This window comes from Narcine bancroftii, chromosome 7 (genome assembly GCF_036971445.1).
Source record: "Narcine bancroftii isolate sNarBan1 chromosome 7, sNarBan1.hap1, whole genome shotgun sequence".
Taxonomy (NCBI): domain Eukaryota; kingdom Metazoa; phylum Chordata; class Chondrichthyes; order Torpediniformes; family Narcinidae; genus Narcine; species Narcine bancroftii.
In genome coordinates this window covers 162,975,549-162,998,591 of record NC_091475.1, presented here as the reverse complement: position 1 = coordinate 162,998,591, position 23,043 = coordinate 162,975,549, and the positions used below count along the sequence as shown (strand labels likewise).

Sequence of the window (23,043 nt, the reverse complement as noted above, 5' to 3'; positions counted from 1 at the left end):
GGCTGATAATGCCTCAAACCGTGCATCTTGGCGCCTCACAGTTTGGCGGGCAGCAGCCTCCTTTGAAGAAGACCGCAGAGCCCACCTCAGTGACAAAAGGCAAAGGAGGAAAAACCCAACACCCAACCCCAACCAACCAATTTTCCCTTGCAACCGCTGCAATCGTGTCTGCCTGTCCCGCATCGGACTGGTCAGCCACAAACGAGCCTGCAGCTGACGTGGACTTTTTACCCCCTCCATAAATCTTCGTCCGCGAAGCCAAGCCAAAGAAGGATATTCTTTACTAAAAGCAGGAAGTCCTAAGCGTGGAGTTCATAAATCCAGACAGAGGTGGGAACTAGATTTGAACATTGTAAAATGTATGACTAATACTATAACGTAATGTATAGAATAGTTCAGTATAATTTTCTAAATCAGTTATATCTTACACCACAGAAAATGAATAGATTGAAGTTAGGTTTATCAGACCAATGTTTTAGATGTAGTGAAGATGTAGAAACTTTTTTTGCGTTCAACTTGGTCTTGTTCTAAGGTAAGATCTTTTTTTGGGTGGATTTAGGGAATTTTTTAAAACAAGTTACACGTGTTGAATTTCTGCAAAATCCAGATTTATTTCTATTGGGAAATATCGAAGGAACAAGACCTAAGTGAAATCTGTCAATATATCAAATGGAATTTGTTAAAGTTGCATTAGTGGAGGCAAAGAAATTTATTGCAGTCACTTGGCAATCAGATATATATCTGGTTATAGCAAGATGGAATGCAGAGATTCAAAACTTTAAAAAAAACATGTAGTTTGAGAAATAAATGTTATGTTTCTGCAAATTTGGTGCCCATATACCCAAATATTTGGTTTAAATTTGTAAAATTGTCCTTCCTATGCCTCAGGATCTGTGAGAATCTTCTCTGAATTGTATTAAAGATCTTTAAACATGTGTGTAAGACGACATCCCTCTGTGCAATCTGGAAAGTCTTTTTATTTTTTCTTCTTCTTTAATTTTATATAAATATATTGCATTTTTCATACTGGTTATTTTGAGGGAGTGGGTGGTAAATTCCATCATGTATGTCATTTTTAATTTGTTTCCTTTTGAAACATGCATTATTATACTTCATGTATGGAAATTTTTAAGTAAAATGTTCCCAAATAAAAGTGAGCAAAACACAGGCACCTGAATAAAATTTTTAAGTAAAATGTTCCCAAAAAAAAGTGAGCAAAACACAGGCACCTGAATAAAAAGGTAGGGGGAGGAAGGAAGAAGGGGCAGTGGCCAACAGCCAAGGGGTATCATACCTGTTTTGGTTTGGAATTCAAGAGGTGAAAGATGGCAGAAAGTGGCAAACATTCCACTTCCATCTATGTGAGGTACTGCCTCAAGAAGGGAGCCAACATCCTGCAATAGCTACCCCCCCCCCCAGCAGAATTGAATGCGCATGTGCAGTGTTCGGTGATGAGGTCAGCGCGGCCGCATGACGTACGCGTCCTTGCTGGAGACGTGGGGGGGCCATGGGCTGGATCAGTTCGCCGGTCCCCGGCCGCCCGCCGCTCGTGCGGTGTCTGTATGTGGTGGGGTTTCTGGTAAGTTCCACCTCCCACGTCCATGCTCGGTTGTCCTCTGTGCCGATTTATGGAACACCTGATACCGATAGGAAGTTGGACTGAAATCGGATGGAGAGTCTCCTTCCGCAAGGACGCGAAGGCGGTCCAGAAACCAGCAATGCTCATCTGCAAGGTCTCCTCACTCCTGTCACTTGGCAGCAGGACGAGTGAATTTTCCTCAGGATTCAACACAGGCGACGATCAAAGGCTTGGTCTGTTCTCGCCAAAGAAAGAAAGCTCGAAAGGACTGCGAGCAGGAATTAAATTAACACGGTGTTTACATTTTAAGGCAATATTAACTAATCCATTGTCCAGTCAAGTATCAGAATCAGGATTTATTGTCATGAACAAGAAAGGAAATTTGACACCATTATAGTCAAACGTACGTTGCTATAAAATATATTAGTGCAGTGACTTTGGTTCATTGATTCATCTGATGGCAGAGGGGAAGAAGCTGCCCTTCTGCCACTGAGTGCTTGTCTTTGGGCTCCTGTACCTCTTCCCTGATGCTAGCAGAGGGAAGAGGGCATGGACTGAGTGGTGGTGGTTGGGGGGGGGGGGTCTTTGAGGATAGAGGTTGCTTTTTTTAAGACACCACCTCATGTAGATGTCCTTGATCGAGTGAGTCTGGTGCCTGTGATGTCACAGGCCAAGTTAACAACCCTCTGGAGTTTATTCTTGTCCTGGATGATGGCGCCTCCGTACCGGGCAGTGAGAGTCTCCGTTGACATAGTGAAACGCCTCTGACACTGGCGAGCCTTCTTTGCGATAGCATCAACGTGGAGGCTCCAGGACAGATACTTGGAGATGTTGACGCCCAGGGATTTGAAGTTCTTGAGTGTTTCCACAACTGAGCCCTCGATGAAGACTGGGTCGCATTCCCCTGACTTCCTCCTGAAGTCCACAATCATCTCATTGGTTTTGCTGATGTTCTGCACAAGGTTGTTGTCATTACACCATTCAATGAGCCTATCTATCTCCCTCCTGTACACTTCCTCATTGCCTTTAGTGTTTCTGCCGACAACTGTGTTGTCACCGGCAAACTTGTAGATGGCATTGGATTTGTGCTCGGGCACACAGCCATGAGCGTATAAAGAGTAAAACAGTGGGCTAAGCACGCATTCTTGGGGTGTGTCTGTGTTGATGATCAGTGAGGAGGAGACGTTTCCAATTCATACTGACTGATCTTCCAATGAGAAAGACAAGGATCCAGTTACAGAGAGGGATACAGAGGCCAAGAGTTCATAGCTTCTTGACCAGCATTGGGGGAATAATGGTATTGAAGGCCAAGCTGTAGTCTATGAAGAGGGCATGAATTGCTGTTTTTGAGGTGATCCAGAGCTGAGTGGAGAGCTACCGATATTGCATCTGCTGTGGAGTGATTGTGTCGATAGGCAATTGCAGTGGGTTTACTTTACTTAGCTACGTGTTAATTCTGGCCATGACCAGTCTCTCAAAGCATTTCATCGCAGTAGAAGTTAGCGCTACTGACCGGTAGTTGTTGAGGCAGCCCACGCTACTGTTCTTGGATACTGGGATGATTGAAGCTGGTGGGTTCCTCTGACTACTTCAATGAGAGTTTAAAAATGTCTGTGAACACTCCGGCTAGTTGGTTGGTGCAGATTTTCAGTACCCTGCCAGGTATGACGTTAAGTCCTAATGCCTTGCAAGGGTTCATCCTCTTGAATGATGTTCTGACGCCGCCCTCGGAGACAGATGTCACAGGGTCCTCAGCCTTTTCAGGGATTCTAGTAAGCATTGTTTAGTTCTTCTCAGAGCAGGCATAGATGTTTAGCTCATTGGGTAGTGAGGCATCGCAGTCACCTATAGTTCGTCTTCACTTTTTAATGGCCTGAACTCTGCCATACTGTCATGTATGTGTATAGTTTTCTCCAGAATTACCACTTTGCTTCGGAGATGGCCTTCTGCAGGTTGTACCTGGACTTGTAAAGATCTTGATCGTTAGACTTAGGCCTTGTTCTCACCTTCAGCAGTTTGAGGATTTTCTGATTCATCACACTTATCCACGCAGGTCTCGAAGTCGGTGATACCTGTTGCATATTCATTCAAGTCTATGGATGAGTTCTTGAATATGTTCCAGTCCACCAATTCAAAGCAGTCCTGAAGGTGCTCCTCTGGCTCCCTTGACCACACCTTCACCATCTTCACTGGTGCTGTGGTCTTCAGTCTCTGCTTGTACGCTGTGAGTAGAAATACACCCAGGTGATCATATTTGCCAAAATGCAGTCATGGTATAGGTCGGTATGCATTTTTCATGGTGGCGTAGCGGTAATCAAGTGTGTTGGCTCCCTGGTCTCTCAAGTGATGTGTTTGTTGGTGGTAGCTTGTCAGAGACTTTTTCAGGTTGGCTTGATCAAAGTCCCCCACAATGATCGGGAATACAGTTTAATAGTTACTTTCTCTTGTGCCCAAGACTGAGTATGTGGAAAAAAAAAGAAAAAGATTTATAAATGATCTTTGCTGTCCTCTGTATTTTGGGGCTTTATGGCAAAATAAAAACATTTTTGGACTCAAATCATGGCAAACAACTTTTGTTCACACTGAAAACCCATAGAAAGTAATGGTAACCTGTTGTGATGTTATTGGTTGAGGGATGAATGCAGGGAAATTGGGAGAAGTGATTTCTCTTCAATCAGTAACATGAAAACTGGATGACAGTTTGGTTTGTTGCCTTCCACTGGTTCAGAAAGTAAGCTTGCCTGAGATTGTCTGATCTTGGAAGCTAAGTAGACTCAGGAGTGGTCAATACTTGGAGGGGAGACTACCTAGGAACACCAGGTGTTGTAGGTTTCTGTGAAGGGCGTTGGACAAAGTGACGACTCTCTGTCTGCCTTACGGTAGACAAAGGTCAAAGAACTTTAGGCTTGTTACATTCGAAATGTAGTATTATTTGACAATAATGGAATCTTTACCTTCAGTCTCAGAATCAAGCTCTACCACTGATATTAATCTGACACCTGAAATGCAATTCATAAAAGTGCTGGCAAAACTCAGCTATAGGAAGTAAAGGGTAACCAATGTTTCAGCAAAAGGTAGGCAGGTGGCTGAATAAAAGGGTGAGGGGAGGAAGGGAACAGGGAAGGACGACAGGGGGAAAGTAGAAAATAAGTGATAGGGAGGGGTAGCTTTCTGAATGAAGTAGGAAGGTGGGGGAGTGGGGAGCAGGAGAAAAGATTCAGATTTCATATTTATTGTTAGAGTATATATATCACATACAACCTTGAGATTCTTTTTAACTGTGGGCAAGGCAGAATTCCCACTTATTGGTAGTGAAAAAAAAACTACACATTATATACATGCAACCAAATAAAGAATTGTAAACAGATAATGAATGTAACCAAACTGCAATGCAGAGAATTAAAAAAATCAATAAAATGTACAAGAGAGAGTCCTTAAACAAGACTCTGATTGAGTTTGTTGTCAAGGAGTCTGATGATGGAGACAGAGGGATGGGGAGAGAGAGACTTTGAGGTGTTTAATGGAAACTGGAGAAGTCGATGCTCATGCCATCTGGTTAGAGTGACTTGCAGAATATTAGGTGTTCCTCTTCCAATTTGCAAGTAACCTCGGTTTGGCAATGCATGAGGCCACAGATAGATATGTCAGCCTATGGATGGTGTGTAAAGTTAAAATTGTTGATCACTGGGACATCCCTGTTATTTGCAGCAGACAGAGTGAAGGTGCTCAACAAAATGATCTCCCAGTCTGTGTCCAGTCTCTCCGATATAAAGGAGGCCACAACGAGAGCACCAGGTGCATTAGATGCCAGCTGCAGATTCACAAGTGAATCATTGTTTCACTTGGGAGGACTGTTTGGAGCCCTATTTAAGCAATGCTCCTGGTAAATGTCAATAGAGGAAAGGAAGATCCCAGTGATCTTTTCGGCTGTTTTGATGGTCCTCTGTATCAACTTCCAATATGGTAGCTGTTTTGCTCAGTTGTCCTCCTGTAGAAGGTGGTCAAGATGCAGTCCAATAGCCTTCCCCTCCTCAACCTCCTTAGGAAGTGTTGCTGCACCTTCCTGACTAATGAGAAAGTGTTTCCTAAATATCTCTGATTGCGATCTGTACCATTATAATTATTGCAGAGCATAATATATTTGATAAAGATGAGCTCTTTTTATATTAAAACCAAGAGGAGAGCTGTTAACATAATGGAGAATAAAGTGATGCACCAAAGCAAAAAAAAGTGAAGTTGGACATCTTTGTTTGGATCTATCAAGCACACTTAGAGGTTGTTGATGGACTACAGAGTGGAATGAAGGAGGAAGAAGAAATCTGACAACATATTCCTAGAGAGAGTAAAATAAATGATAGAATGATCCTAGGGGATTTTAACAAATCTGAAATTAGCTGGATGGAGACAGATGATAGGATAAGGATATGAAAAGAACTTATTTTTATTTCATAGTGCAGTTGCCCAACAAGGTTGGTTTTAGTAATGGAAGTTAACCAGGGCACACAAATAAAGCTTGGAGCTGGCAGGGGACTCTCATATATCGAGGTAATCATGATGTGCTTGATTGTGCCCACACTTGCTACCTGTGGAGCCTGCCTCCATGCATTAACCTTTCATAGATGTGGCCAAGCTAACACTTTACACAAGCATTATCCTGCAAAGCACCTGTGCTTCCTCAGATGGCCTGGTAATTTCATGGCAATTCGTTGCTCTCAAGGTCTTGGAACCATAACTAAGTGTTGCTGATTGGAATTTATTTTTAATTGAAAAAAATGGCAAGTCAGTTTTTTGATGAGTAAATTTTTTTTGTATTCAATCAGAATCAGAATACAAGATCATAGGATAAAGGAACAGAAGTAGGCCATTTGGACCATCGTCTGCTCCTCAATCCACCCTGAGCTAAACTGTTCTCACATCTAGTTCCAAGTTCCAGCCTTTTCCCCATATCCCTTAACACCTTGACTAACTAGATATCAATCAATCTCTCCCTTAAACTTCCCCAATGATCCGACCTCCACAGCTGTATGTGGCAATGAATTCCACGTTCCTCTAGCTAAAGAAATTTCTCCTCATCTCTGTTTTAAATGGGTACCTTCTAATTCTAAGATTGAGCCCTCTTGTCCTGGATTCACCCAAGGGAAACATCTTATTCACGTCTATTCTGTGCAATCCTTTCAGCATTCAAAATGTTTCCATGAGATTCACTCTCATTCCTCTATACCCCAATGAATACAGTCCAAGAGCCAATAAATGTTCCTCATATGCTAGCTCTTGCATTCCAGGAATCACCCTGGTAAATCTTCTCTGTACTCTCTCCAATATTATTACATCCCTTCTAAGATAAGGGGCCCAAAACTGGACATGGTACTCCAAATGACGTCTCACTAGTGCCCTATAGAGCCTCATCAACACCCCTTTGCTATTGTACACTACGCCCCTTAAAATGAATGGCAACATAGCATTCGCTTTCTTTACTGCTGATCCAACCTGGTGGTTAACCTTTAGGTTATCCTGCACGAGGGCTCCCAAGTCCCTTTGCACTTCTAAATGTTGAATTTTCTACCCATCCAAATAATAATCCGCCTGTTTATTTCCTCTTCCAAATTGTACAACTCTACATTTCTCAACATTGTATCTCATCTGCCGTTTCTTTGCCCACTCTCCTAAACTGTTCAGGTCTCTCTGTAGCCTTTCAGTTTCTTCAACACTTCCTACTCCACCACCTATCTTGGTATCATCTGCAAACTTTACCACAAAACCATTCACTTCATAATCTAAATAATCAATATACATTATAAAAAGAAACTGCCCCAACACTGACCCCCTACGGAATGCCACTAGTAATCGGCAACCAACCAGAACAAGATCCCTTTATTCCCAGCCTTTGCTTTCTGCCTATCAGCCAATGCTCTACCCAATCTATCTTTCCTATATTCCATGAGCTCTCATCTTATTAAGCAGCCTCTTACGTGACACCTTATCGAAGATCTTTTGCAAAATCCACATACACAACATCCACAGCCTCTCCCTTGTTCATCCTTCTTGAGATTTCCTCCAAAAATTCCATTAGGTTGGTCAGACAGGATCTTCCCTTCATGAAACCATGCTGGCTTGGACCTATCATCACATGCACCTCCAGGTATTTCATAACCTCATCCTTAAAGATCAACTCCAATAACTTTCCTACTACTGATGTCAGACTAATAGGCTTATAATTTCCTTTTTTCTTCCTCCTTTCTTAAACAGCAGAACTACATTTGCAACCTTCCAATCCTCCGGAACCATGCCAGAGTCTCTTGATTTCTGGAAAATCTATTCCAATGCCCCTACAATCTCCAAAACCACCTCCTTCAAAACCCATGGTTGCACCTCATCTGGTCTGTGAGACTTATCGATCTTTAGTCCATTCAGTTTACTAAGCACTATCTCAAGTAAATCCTGACTGTACTTAATTCTATTCCTTGAGACCTCTGACTATCAGATTATTGCTATGGTCTTCCTCAGTGAAGACTGACACAAATATTCATTTAGTACTTTTGCCATCTCTTTGTTAACCATTATAATTTCTCCAGCATCATTTTCAATTGGTCCTATATCTACCCTGTCTCTCTTTTACTCTTTTTCCTATCCATATTTTCAGTAAAGTATTATGTTTTTTTCCACTGAAGTTAATTGAGATAAAAAGGAGGACATGGGTTAAGGGTGAAAGGGGAAAAGTTTAAAGGGAGCATTGGGGGGGAACTTCTTTCTGTAGAGAGTGGTGGGAGTGTGGAATGAGCTACCAGCTGTATTGGTGAATGCAGGCTCAATTTTGACATTTTAGAGAAATTTGGCAGATACATGGATGTGAGGGGTATGGAGGAATATGGTCCAGGTGCAATGGGACTAGGTAGAATAATAGTTCTGCATAGACAGAAAGGGTGCCTGGATGCTTTTTATTCATATCTTGATGAATGGCTCAGGCCCAAAATATTGGTTATCTATTTTTTTATTTTTGTTACATCAGAAGCTGCATGACTTACTGAGTTTCTCTAGCATTTTTGAGTGAACAACAAACATATTGTCTGCAGGTTTTCTAGTTTAACTGTTTTTGTGCTGTAGTGTTCTGTGGTCCTATCACATGACAATGGTTTAAAGAAGAATCAAAACTGTAGATATTCAATCTTGTTGAAGTACTCATTTATTAAAATATTAGGTTTATTTGTTTTATGTCTGTTTTTTAGGACTTATTTGGTGTGAGTATGGTTGTTCCTTTACTAAGTCGACACATCAAGCTTCTTGGAGGAAGCTCAACAGTTACAGGACTAATAGGTCAGTATGTTAACACTGCATTCTTTGTAAAGAATTCAACAAGACAGTTATTAAGTAAGGATGTCTTTTATTGTTTAAATACTTATTTACAAAATGTTTGTTCATAATGTCTGATGGCTCAGTTTACAGAGGGACTACAGTCTGTGATGTTATAGGGCAGGGATCCTATTGTTGCTAATTTATTGCCTGAACACACACCAGTCCTATCTTTTGGAGAAAAGGGCATGGCAATTTTAACACACCTGGTTAAAGACAGTGATAGAAAATAGCAAGTTTCCTTCTACTTGCTGATTTTGTAAATGAGAATGACTTGCAGCACTGAGCTCATTCATAATTATGTCCAAGTACAACTTTGGGTAATTTACCAGAGGTCACTGGTCACCTATGAAACAAGGTGTAGATCTCACCTAACAAAGAAGTTTTTCAGGAACATTTGTGGGGGAATGACAATAACTGATCAGATCCTCTGGCATTGAAATCTGTTTTATTCCTGTTACTTCCCATCGTTGTCTCATCTCCTGGTCTTTTGCCCCAGATTCAATGCACCCTCTACTCAACTCCAAATCTCTTGCATCCCAATAGCCAATTACTGCCTTGTCTGGGACAGCAGCTCAAGATGAAAATGTTATAATGATACTGACTTTGGCAGAAACTTTAGGGAGCAGAGGTATGCTGAGTATGGGTAAAAGACTAGGAGGTGAGTCAGAAGTGGGAGGAGGGAGATGGAGTCACTTCACATGGCTGGGAGATGAGTGATGGAGGGCCAGCTCATGAAGATGTTTATAGGCTGACTCGATGGTTGAGAGGCTCAATGGATGCACACCTGCCCACAATTCATTCCAGCTTTTCTAGGGAATTTATATTTTTAAGTTTATTACTAAATCTTATAACCTTGCATTTCCCCCACTCCTCTCCTCACTCTCCCTCTCCTCCACCATCTGTTCACCATGGTTCAAGTTATGATCAGGTATTTTTGTTTTTTGTAAGTAAGTTCAGATCAATGCAAGCCATAGATTGTTTCATTAAAACTGAGTGATATATCTTTATTCAGGTTCTCTGTATGGATTACTCCAACTGTTTTCCAGTGTGGTAATTGTGAGTATTACATCTCAGTAGTATTGCAAATTATGTCTAGCATGTACAATAAAATCTAAACAACAATTTGTTTTCAGTTCCTCAGTTAATAGAACTTTCCAGACTAACTTAATTGCATCATTCAACTTGAGGGGAATTTTCTTTTTACAACATCAACTTTTTATGTGAGTTCTTGAAAGTTGTTATGTGAAACTACCTGAGCTCTGTTTTCGTTGTGGTCTCACATGGGTATGCAGAGATTGACTAGGTCAAAAGATTTGTTCGGATCAAAAGATTTGGTGGATGTCTGTACCATCTTTAATGCATGGTGTTAATCTGATATCAGGTAGCTGAGGCAAACCAAGGATTAAATAGTTCCTAATTGGTAACATCCCATACTTTACACTTGCATAGACTCCTTGTTTTCAGCATTTACCCTTCCACTTTCTTTTGTCTAACAGCTTTTCACTAAAAATGTGGCTTACAGTAAAATATGTTATACAGTTCAAATAAATTAATTATTGGTTCTCAATAAAAATTTTAAAAAACCTGCCGATCATGGAGTCATGAGTTAACTCTGAGCTACTGGAGGAAGTCAGCAAGTGGCATCCATGGGTAGAACTGGTCAGTCAGTGTTTGAGGTTGGGACACTCTAATGAGACTAAAATAGGAAGAGGTTTTCTTCTTTCCAAGCTTGATATTCTTTACATCACCTCCTCCAATCTCTACCTGAAATGTTGACTGACTATTTGTACCCATGCTGTATGACCCCCCTGAGTTCCTCAAGCAGCTCATTTTTCACTCTTCTTGTACTGTGATCACCACAGGTTTCAGTTTTATATAAAGACTTGATATTGTGTTACTGAAGTAAGAAAGTAGATAAATTAACTTTTATTTCAACATGTTGATAAATAGTAATGAAATTGAGGCATGGACAGTTTTTACTGTTCTCTTAGTCTCTCACCATCAAGATATTCTTTGTGGGAAATATCTAGCTCTTTGAAACATGAAAATGACTACTGAATAACAAAATATCTTGCTCAAATTAAATAATTTACACAAAATTTATTAAATACTTTCTAAGGGTTTTAGTATTTCAAGATAAAAGCAAATCATTCCAAAATTATCAGAAAATAATACGAGTGACGATAGGAGGAGTGTGGATTAACATCCAAAGATATTATCTTCATTTCATGCTTTTATTGTCCTTTTCCCATATAGTTTTATGCACCCAGATATAAAGTGTAAGACGTTATTAAATTCAGGAATGTGGGAATTTTGGCTCTTAAACTATTTAGTCTCTGTAAATCCTGGTCAGTTAATCCTGTTTGAATTTCAATACACTTAATGGGCAATTTTGGGCATTTGCTCTGTTGCTGGACAGATACTTCACCATTCATCAAGATCATGACTGAACTCTTCCCTCAATGTGATTTACCATCACTATCTTCATATCCTTTTATTCCTTTAAATAACTAGAAATTTGTTTTGCAAAACACTTCATCTTAAGGGAAACCCTAAGCTTACAGATGCTTGTCCTCACACACGCTCTACCTGTTGTTGGCAAACTACAATGTCCCAATGAATCCCAAAAAGGAGAAGCAATTCATTTTCCTTCCAAGCATGTAGCAGCCTTCAGGATTCGATATTGACTTCAATAATATGTGAGATCCAGCCTTCCTTGTTTGTGTCAAAACTGGCCATTTATGTGTAATGTTAATTAATCTTTCTCTCCATAGAGGCTGCCTGATCTGCTGATTATTTTTTAGGATTCTCTTTTATTTCAGATTTGAAGTCACTGTAATCAGAGTCATGAGGTACAAAAATGGGTCTTTTGGCCCACTGAGTTGGCACACATAAAAGCAGCAGGATTGTTGTGGGAGACTTTCATTTCCCTAAAGATACCTATGGGGTATCTTTAGTGTCAGAGGGTTTGATGGGGCAGAGTATGTTAAGTGTATCTACAATACACTTAAATAGCCCAACCATTGTATTAACATTATATTGGTAAATGAATCCAGTAGGTGTTCAGAGTTTCAGTAGGAAATATTTTGAGAATAGATTGTGATAGAGCCCTATAGCATGGAAACAGGCCCAATGAACAAAATGACCCCACCTGCCTGTGCTTTGGCCAAATCCATGTATTTGGCCAGAATTTTCTTAAATGTTGCAGTCACCTCTAGAAGCCTGGCCCATACACTCACCATTCTCGATATTAAAAAAAAAAGTATCCCTCGGAAACATGGACGAAACCTCCATGAATTTCGATGATAGACAATAGAACAGTGGAATGGAAAGGTGTTAAAACTGTGCAAACCAGAAGTACAGGCATGAACGGACCAGGTTTACCATGATGATGTCGTGCATGGTCAATGGGATGAAGTTGAGACCCATAGTAATCTTCAAGTGAAAAATTAAACCCAAAATAAAATTCCCTGCAGGTACTTTTGTACATTTTCATGAAAAAGGATGGATGGATGAAAATGGTGTAAAACTTCGGATAATGTGTGGAACAGGCAGCCAGGCGGTTTATGCAAAAAATGGAGTTTGCTGGTCTGGGCTATGTTTTGCAGCCATGAAACTGTGAAGACTAAAAGTAGATTAGCACTATATAATACTTACATGGCAGTTAACCTGGGTGGTTTGGTGTCTATATTGCAACCTCTTGATGTCTGCTTGAATAAGCCATTCAAAGACCATGTGGGCAAGAAATGGAATAAATGGATGTCGAGTACAGAAAAGTCGTTTAAAAGTGACAGGGCAATGTGTGCTGCGTCGCATGGTGTGCTGTGTAACTTCATGCTCAAGGCATGGGACAAAGTTAAAGTAGAGACTGTGATAAAATCGTTCAAAAAATGTGGTATCTGTTGTGCAATTGATGGCATGGGAGATGATTTGTTAGGGGACACTGACGATGAAGCTGAAACAGCTTCATCAGATAAAAACTGGGACCCATATGATGACTGTTTAAACAGTGAGAAAGTGTGGATGTGCTTGCTTCCATCTTTGCCTCATAAGATGATAGTGAGAGTGATTTTGAAGGGCTCTAATTGTGTTGTTGTTTTCAGACGATGATAATGATTTTGAAGGGTTCTAATTGTGTTGCTGTTTTCAATAAAAATCTCAATGAAAATCTGTTGCAGTCATGTTTTTTTTTGGTGTTTCAAAGGTTGACTTGTATGCCAAATCTCCTTTTCGTGGGTCAACTTAAACGCCAGATCAGCATGGATTGGATTTTGAGCTGAATTTAAGGTCTCAAAAGTATTGAGGCCAAAAGGTATTCTCAAAAATTCAAAGAGGTTGAACGATGTTATGATGGTGGTCTTGGGCACATCCTTCGGGTTTACAAGTATTTGGTGGTACCCACGCATCAAGTCAATTTGAGAAAATATCCTGGCCCCATGAAGATTAAGTATAAAGTCCTGTATATGGGGTACAGGATAGTGGTCTGCAGTGGTAGCGTCATTTAAATGCCTGTAATCCCCACACAGTCTCCAGCCTCCCATGGCATTTGGCACCATGTGTAGCGAGGAAGTCCACAGGCTATTGGACCTGCGTATGATTCCAAATTCCTCCATTTTGTGGAACTCTTGTTTTGCAAGCCACAACTTGACGGGCAGCAGACATTGGACTCGGGCATGTAAAGGAGGTCCTTAGGTGAGGATGTGGTGTGCTTGGTGTGGCAGTGAGAACTGGGGAGTGACAATGTGTAGAAACTCCTCAAGAAGATTGGCAAATTCATTGTTTAAGTACTCCACGGCATCTAGATGCAGGGTGGGTAGTTTGGCTTTTCCAAGGCAGAAAATCTGGAACGTTGTGGTGTTCACCAACCGGCACCCTTTCAAATCCACCATCAGTGAGTGGGCTTTGAGGAAGTCGGTGCCCAGCAATGGACAGGACACAGCAGCAAAATGAACTTCCATGTGAACTTATTGTCATTGAATTTCAGGGGAATAGTCCGTGTGCCGTACGTCTGATTCGACCTATTATTCCCCGCAGTGAGTGCTGGACCCGTGCTCTTGATGTGGGTGTCAAAGCCCTGAGGAAGAACACTAACCTTTGCACCCGTGTTGACTAGAAATTTGCGCTAGGAGAGTTCGTTCCAGGTCTAGACTAGGTTGTTACATTGGCCAGCCACCGTAGCCATTAGTGATGACTGGCTATGGCGTTTCCCTGTAAAATGCAATGGGATCAGCAACGGCGAGTTCTAGAACCCCAGCGTTGATGGTAAAACCACGAGATAGTTGTCACATAGTCATGCTTGTCTAGTGGAACATGCACCCTTGTCGCTGGTACTCATGGAGTCTGGACATTTGGGTGTGACGTAGCACTAATTTCTGTGGGCCTTGCGCATTAAGGTTTTGTGTGCCACAAAACGTCTGCACGGGCGGCCACTGTTCAAGGGTTATCAAAGTCTTCATCAGACAACATGAAGCCAATGTCTTCTGGCATATGCTCTAAAAGCAACTGCTTGAAGAACAAGCAAGGGCTATGGCTATCTGCAAGTGCCAACCTGTAATTCATTAACTTCGAAAGGGCGCGTTCCCCCAGGTCATTGATATGGAGGAGCTGTGGAGTGAACTGCGCCTCAGCCTACCAGAACCAAACTTCAGGTTGAGTGGTCCAAAAGACAGGCAGTTTGAGTGAAACTGCTGCAATGTTCTTGCTGGATCCAAAATCTGTTTGGGCCTGTCAGGGTCACCAATGTGGTAACCATGTCGCATTGAAGAACCATGAAGAACAACAAAATGATCAGATGTAGTCAAGTCGAAGTTCAGTAAAAATCGTTTACTTCAAACAGTCACACACAGCTTTTTAAAACCCCTTGCATTTCAAATGACATCATCGCATTGTGATGTCATGACATCACTCAGAACCTCCCGAGCTGGTTTGATTAAGCCTCCGGTGAGTGCTACACCTTTCTAAATTGGAACGTGCTAAATTAAAAAGAGGATGGGGTGGGGGGGGTGGTATTAAGTAATATTGTCTTCTTTTGGTTCAAAGGCGAGAGGAGTAGCAATTTTAATTAATAAAAATGTACCAGTATTAGGAGAAGATGTATCAATTGAACAAGGCACATTGTAAAATTTATGTGGAATCCTGGACGTTTATGAATATTTATGCTCCAAATTGTGACAATGAAGCCTTTATGAAGGATATCTTTTTAAAAGCAGCAGAAGATAGATTGGTTGGGATTTATTAATTTCTGTATAGATCTGATATTGGATAAATCAGCGAGAACGGTAATGAGGGCGAAGGCCGTAAAAGTGACTATCATTTATGAAAGATTTAAATCTGATTGATATCTGGAGGCAGCTCGAGGATCCATGATTCACATACAAGGATTGATTTATTTTTAATGTCTGCATGAACAGTGAAAAAGCAGAGTGGTACAAACGGCTACTGTCAGACCACTCACTATTAACCTTAACTATTGCTATAATGGAAAAACAAGAAAAAAATGACAGATGGCATCTTAATGCGACGTTGTTGAAAAGGATAGAGTTTATTAAGAGACACATAGAACTATTTTGTGAGACAAATCTTTCTTCCACTGATAATAGCTTGTTGATATGGGATACATGTAAAGCTTATCTGAGAGGAAGATTATTTATTATACATAATGTAGAATTGGATGGGTTGGAGAAAGAGATAACAGAATTGGAAAAAGAATACCAGGATGGGTTTATAAGAAAAATATAGACTCAGATTTTTTTTAAAAACAGAGATATAATACATTACAAATGAATAAAATTTAAAAAAAAATGTAAAAGCTAAGCAAAAATATTATGGTTTAGGAGAACAAGCACTTAAGTTCTTGTCCTGGCAAGTGAAGTTAGAGAAGTCATCAAGGAAAATAAATGCAATTAAAACAGAAGCTGATATTTTAACATACAACCAAAATGAGATTAATGACATTTTTAAACAATAGTATATAAAACAGAATTATTAGGAGATGATAATGAAATGGATGAGCTCATAGTGAATGTTGAGCTTCCAAAATTAGAGGAGAGAGTATAGATGGAGTTAGATGCCCCTTTCACAAGAGAAGGAATTGAGAAGGATCTGAGCACTCTACAGGCTAAGAAGTCTCCGGGGGAGGATGGGTTCGCACCTGAGTTCTATAAACAATTTAAGGATTTGTTGATAATGAAAGTGCTAGACCAAGCAGTGGAGACTCAGGCTCTCCTGGACTCTTTTTCAACAGGTATTATTTCAATGTTGCTGGGGAAAAAAAACAGGGACCCATTAAAAAAACCTCATCATATAAACCTATCTCGCTTTTGAATGCTGATTATATTGGCAAAAGAGTTAGCTAATAGACTTGGTCAGTACTTTTACCTAAGTTGATACATACAGATCAGGTAGGATTTCTTAAAGAAAGATACTCTTCAAATAGTCTGGATAGGCTATTCAATACAATAATTAAGGCTCAATCAAAATTGAATTTCAGTATGCAGTCTCTCTCGACGCAGAAAATACATTCGACTGCTAAGAATAGCCTTTTTTATTTAAAATGGAGAAATTTGGAATAGGTAGAATTGGATAAAAACCCTTTATCATAAATCACAAGCCAAAATTATAATTAATAGTCAAATGTCAGTGGTTTTCCCTCTGAGTAGATCGAGTAGACAGGGTGTCCCCTGTCCCCAGCACTTTTTATTCTTGCGATTGAACCGCTGGCAAAGTTTATATGGAGAAATCTGGATATTAAAGGCTTAAAAATTGGACAAGAACATAGAATCAGCCTAAATACTAATGATGTGTTACTAAATTTATCTGATTCGACTGAGTCTTTGGAGAAATTGCAAACAACACTAGAAAAATATCTGAGAGTTTCAGGTTATAAAATTAATATGGATAAAAGCGAGACAATGCCATAGACATATTTTGATTATGAAAGATATCAAAAAGGAAGTTGATTTAAATGAAAAGTAGATGGAATTAAATATTTAGGAATCATGATTGGTAATCTACAAAATTTGTACAAATTAAATTATACTCCCTTGTAGGGGAAGATGGAAAAGGAATTGCAGAAATGGAAAGATTTGGCAATTACTTTGATTGGAAGGGTTAACTGTGTCAAATTGAAAGTGATGCCAAGATTACAAGATCTTTATCAATTGCTGCCTATTTCTTTCCTGAAAAATTTCTTTAAACTATTAAATAATTGTATTAGGCAATTCATATGGAATAATAAGATGCTGAGAATTTCGCTGGAAAAATTATCGTAACATTATAAGATAGGAGGATTTAGGCTACTGGATTTTAGCAAGTATTATTTGTCAGCACAAGCCAGATTTCTTTCACTAAGAAAGGTAGCCCCCTCCCCCCACAACCTTGGATTCGGATGGGACTATACTCAATGAAAGAGGGGCAGCAAAGGATTTTATGTGGAGTGTTGTCAATAACAAAAAAGATGGATAATCCTGTATTAATCCTAGAGTATGGCAAGAAATTGATGAGTGTAGTGGTGGTGGGGGGGGGGGGGGGGGGCGGGAAAGCAGGGATATCATTAGGAGTACCATTATGTAAATGTAAGAATGTTTTGTTGCCTATGAATATAGGTAACAGACTATTAAACTCCTGGTATGATAAAGTTATAAGACACATTGAAGACTGATATACAGAGGGGACTCGTGTCTTTTGATCAACTAAACCAGATATATGGAGTACCTAATGGAACTTATTTTTATTTTCTACAGCTAAGATAATTTTTGAGAGAAAGTTGGGAACCAACATTGGTCCCACCTAAAGTTAGTGAAATGGAATGAATGAACAGGCTGGGGAATACACCCAAATTAATAACAAAAATGTACTACGCTCTCCAAAGTGAAAGTGCAAAACCAAATTTACAGAGGTCAAAAGAGAGAGATGCAAATTGGACATGGGTGTTGTAATATGAGAAAGATGTTGGTCTGATTGGTGTTTGCATAGCATGTCATCAATTACAAATGCAAGATATGGACTGCTTCAGTATAGTTCCTACACCAATTATATCTTGTGCCACAGAACCTACATAGGTCAAAATCTGATATATTGGAGATGTGTTTTAGGTATGAGATTACATGTTGCATGGTCGTGTGTGAAGGTGAGGCCTTTTTGGTAGGATACTGCGGAAATGCTAACAAGGATACCAGGAGTGCTCTTTGTAGATGACCCAGTACTTTATCTTTTGAGTAATTTTATTGAAATAAGTAATAAGTTAACTAAATTCTAAATTTCTTTTGTCAAAGTAGCTTTCGCAATGGGTAAGGGAAGTGTATTACAATTACTTGGAAGTTCGACTCTCCCTTACTCACAGCACAATGGACTATGGAGATGAATAGTTGTATACCTATGGAGAAAATTACATACAATCTAAAAAAACGCATATGGCACATTTGTTAAGATCTGGTAGCCATATTTTGACCATAAAGGGAGCCAATTATAATGATAATAACAGATGTGCTACAATGTAAACAGATGTGATTTCCCCATATAGATTTTTTTTATAGATGGTATAAATGTGAGCTCTGATGGTGTGTGGATTTATATTTTGTACAAAGTGGAGGGGAGGGCTTTTCTTTGTTTTTTTCGTATGAAAAGGTTTAATATATTGTCATATTGAAGATTTTACTATGTATACATTAAAAAAATTTAGAAAACATCCCATTTTCCTAATCTTCTTCTTCTTTGCCCCAATTTCAAATTTTAACTCTTGATCCTGACCTCTCTCTCTCTTTCTCTCTCTCAATAACTATCTTCAATCTAATAGAACAGTAGTTGCTGTGTGAAACCCTCTGCACAAAGCTGTATGAAATATTCCTAAACACAGTTGTCAAATTCCACTTCATCTAAACCTTTTGCTCTATGGTTTTCCCAGTCAATATTTGGAAAATTAAAATGGCTTACTATGACAACCTTATTTAAACTAAAGGTGGCAGCAGTGTCCTGGCCTTTTTTCTCCTCTTCATTCTTATTGACTAGTTAAGGATCTGTAATACATTCCCAATAAAATGAACATGCCTTTCTCATTCCTCAGCTCCACCGATGTAGCCCCAGTAGCTGACATGTCTAATATCACCTCTGACCATTGCTGTGACATCCTCCTTAATCAATAACACAGACTCCCCTCCTTTTTTACCCTCATGTCTGTCCCTCTTGAAACATCTGCAATGTAGAACTGCTAGTTCTGCCACATCCCAGTCACATGTATTTATCCATGGCCTAAATTCATCTGCCTTATCTGACAAGCATTAAAATAGGTGCAATTAAAATCACAGTACTTCTTCATTCCCTGGTTTACTCCTGCCCAGTAAACTTTCTCTCATTTCCCTCCATGCAAACCTCCAACCTCTTACCTGCTTCTGTCCTGCATAGGATCCCACCCCTCTATCAATCTAGTTTAAACCCACCTGTGTTCCACTAGTGAATCTGCCTGCCAGGATGTTGGTCCCTTTTTCATTCAAATGCAACCTGTCCCTCTTGAACTACCATTTGGACACAAAGGAGGGAATTTATGATTGGACTTTGAGGAAGTGGGTGAGTTAATCAATGAGTACATTCCATTGACATTTACCAAGAAGAAGGACATGGATAGTGATAGGGAGCATAAAGTGAACTTCCTTTGCTGCTATCTTTAGGCTACCTAGAAACTTCTAGGTTCAAGACAGTTTTTTTTTGACAGCTGTCAGGCTCTTGAAACTTCCTTTGATAAGCTAATTGTAGACTGCTCCAACCACATTACTTTTTTGTACTAGAAAATTCAGAATATTTATTATCTATCTACCTTTTATATTAAATTTCTAAACATTTATTTCAATATGCTTTTTTTTAAAACAAAGAACCTGTTCAGCTCCAGCAAATAAGAATTTCTGTGCATATGACAATAACCTCATCATCATCATGTGTGGGTTACTTTGAGATCAAGAAGGGAGTCGTATTGGACCTTTTAAAGAGCCTTAAGGTAGATAAATCCCCTGGGCCTGATAGGATGTATCCCCCCCACCCACCCACCCCCAGATATTGACAGAGGCAAGTAAAGAGATTGGCCTTGACCAATTTTTTTGCATTCTCACCAGTGACAGGAAAGATCCCGGAGGACTGGAGTGTGGCAAATGTTGTACCTTTGTTCAAGAAGGGAAAAAGAATACTACAGGAAATTATAGGCCAGCAACTCTCACACCAATGGGAGGGAGATTATTGGGAAGAATATTTAGGGATAGAATTTATGAACATTTGGAAAATTATGGTCAGATTAGGGACAGTCATTGTGGTTTTGTAAGGGAATGTCTCAACTATTTGAGTTTTTGTTTTGAAGTGGTGACAAATTTGGTTGATGATGGTACGAGAGTGAACTTTATACACATGGACTTGTAAGACATTTGACAAGGTCCTTCATTGAGAAGGTGCAGATGTATGGAATCTGAATTGATAGTTTGTATATGAAATTGGCTGGCACTTAGAAAATAGAGGGTAGTGATGGAAGACTTATTTAGGCTGGAGGTCTGTAATGAATGGCATTCTGCAGGGACAAGTGTTGGGACCCCTCTTTGTGATTTTATATGTAAGTGACTTGGATGGAAAAAAGTAGATGGGTAGATTATCATAGAAAGTTTGCAGACAATACAAAGATTGGGGCAGCATGGTTAGCATAGCAGTTAGTGCAATAGCGTTTGTGATCAGGGTTCAAAACCCACACTGACTGAAAGAAATTTGTATGTTTTCTCCGTGTCTGCATGGGCTTTCCCTGGGGGCTCCAGTTTTTTCTCACCATTCAAATCATACTGGGAGTTGCAGGTCAGCTGGACGCAATTGGATGGCACCAGTTCATGGGCCGAAAGGGCCAGTTACTGTGCTGTATGTCTAAATTTATTTATAAAAAGGTTGGTGGAGTTGTGGACAGAATATCAAGTTATCAAATACAGCAGTAGATCAGTTACAGGTATTGGCAGAGAAATGGCAGATGAAGTTTAATTGAGACAAGTATGAGGTGTTGCACTTTGTGAGGACAAATGTAAGGGAAATGTGTACAGTACTATGGCTCATTGAAAGGGGCCAAGCAAGTAAAAAGGGTGATAAAGAAGGCATATGGTTTGCTTGTCTTCATTGGAAACGCTCTAAGTATAAAAATAAGGAGGTTACATTGCAGCAAGTCAACTCATACAGCAAGTTACATAATAATAAACTAACAATGAAATAAAAGCATATTAGTTTATGGTAAATCAAAAAGTGCATGGTATAGTGTTAAAAAGACAGTGAAAGAAAGAGAGAAAAGTATAGTTAAAACAGTGCAAGGGTATTATCATTTACCAATGAGAGGTCCATTTTGAAGTCTGACTACATACAGCAAGAAAGAAATAGTTCTTGATTCTCTTGGTTCATGTTTTCTCAAGCACAGTATCTTTTACCCAACGGAAGGGAGGAGAAGAGAGCATATGACTTGCATATTTTTACCCTCTTGAAAACAGGTTGTAAATTAGTGTTTTTAATTTCTGGGTCTAGTAACACATGACTGTAGAAATGGAGTTTTGTGACTCCTCTGAATACAGGAATCCTTCTCTGCAGCTCAGTATCATATTTGCCCAGATGACAAGACAGAAGAATTGCCCATAAGAATCACTTAACTTGTATGAAAAGTAACAATATCTTAAAGAGTAGAAAGTCATTTTAACTTTTCAATATTGAAGCACAATGTTTTCCCCCATTATTAATTCTGTCCTGCACTTGAATCAGGATGAAATAAAATGCCAGACACTGTTGTCCATCCAAATGCTCTAGTAATTAGGACATTTCTCCAGCAAAATTAAATCATGAGCATGAGACAAACTTGTGAACAGTCTTAATTAAATTCACGTAACTTAAAACCATTTCACAATTTCATGTTTTTCCTTTCCTTCTGCTGGCACCACTCTCCTCACTAACAATCTAGGCAGATCAATGATGATTAATGTGGATTCATCGTCCTCTGGTAAATGACACCAGCAGCACTTTAATTATTGTGCAAATCTTGATTTTCAGACAAGAACAAATATTCCCATTGTTCTCTTTGTTTACTTGTTTTTTTTCTAAAAATAAGTAGCCTGAAATGTTAATTCCTATTTTTTTCCCTCAAATTCTGCCTGACTTGCTGAGTACCTCAAGAATCCCACTTCCACATTTGCTATTTTTTACTCTTTGAAAGTGGGGGAAAGATCTTGTTTTGGTTATGTTATAAATCCTATCAATGATCATGCTTTCATCAATTCCTTGTGCATTTAAATGCCTCACTAGCACTCTCTAAGCCCACTATCATCACCAAAGCAAATCTGTATTCTTTATCAAATGAGCATTATAATTAATTTGGAACTCATTGCACATATTCTGCTGCCTTCCCGTGCGTTAGGAAACAGCTGTTTAAAGCATTGTTTGAAATTTTCCACATTAAAATGAATAATCTGAATCGATCTTTAAGTAGAACAGAATTAATTTGCAGTCCAAAGTGGGCATTAAACTGGTGTGGTGCATACAATGAAAGAAACTCCACCTATGTTTAAACCTTAAAGCATTAGTTTTAAAATGCCAGGCATCTAATAAAATTTCCTTTAGGTCCATACTGTTCTTAAAAAAAAAACTAAATTTGCAATGGCATGGAAGATATTTTGCCAGTACTTTAGAGAATTATTTTTTGGAATAAATCTTAGCAGCAGAGTATTGTTAATTAAATATGGATCTAACATTGAAACAAGATTATTTGGTTAGCATTAAGAATGGAAATTTTTAAGTTGTAAATTGATATGAGATATCTAAATTAGATTAGCTCTAAAAGGAAATAGTTACGGAAAAACATATGATGTGGCATTCTTTGTCCTATTAGCTAAGAGCAAGAAAAAAAAAACCTGTTTATTGCATGATATCCTCCACAAGCAATTAGCCAATTAACGTTTACCCATAGAGAATCATTGCCAAAAGTGACAAATTGAAATGTTGAAAAAGTATTAGGGGATCATGTTTAAATTTCAATATACTTGAGGTTTGTTCAGATGTGCTCAAGAGAGTATCTTATTATTAACAGGAGTACAGGAAAAATACAGGACCAAATGTCACAGCTAAGGAGA

General features: G+C 39.2%; 2 protein-coding genes across 6 annotated transcripts in view; one reads left to right on the top strand and one right to left on the bottom strand.

The window, feature by feature from the left end:
- tmem182a (transmembrane protein 182a) overlaps positions 1-1,382 on the bottom strand; it is a 57,091-nt gene extending 55,709 nt beyond the window's left edge. Inside the window, exon 1 of the mRNA XM_069891101.1 lies at positions 1,295-1,382. Within this exon, the coding sequence (XP_069747202.1) occupies positions 1,295-1,357 (63 nt within the window). The 5' untranslated portion in view covers positions 1,358-1,382. The remainder of the gene's footprint in view (positions 1-1,294) is intronic.
- mfsd9 (major facilitator superfamily domain containing 9) overlaps positions 1-23,043 on the top strand; it is a 182,071-nt gene that overhangs the window by 21,684 nt on the left and 137,344 nt on the right. For 4 of the 5 annotated variants that reach the window (XM_069891099.1, XM_069891095.1, XM_069891098.1 and 1 more), the window contains exons 2-3: positions 8,803-8,890; positions 9,942-9,985. In XM_069891099.1, the coding sequence (XP_069747200.1) occupies positions 8,803-8,890; positions 9,942-9,985 (132 nt within the window). Of the gene's footprint in view, positions 1-1,475; positions 1,580-8,802; positions 8,891-9,941; positions 9,986-23,043 lie in introns of those variants that run through there. The other variant, XM_069891096.1, reaches the window with a different exon arrangement.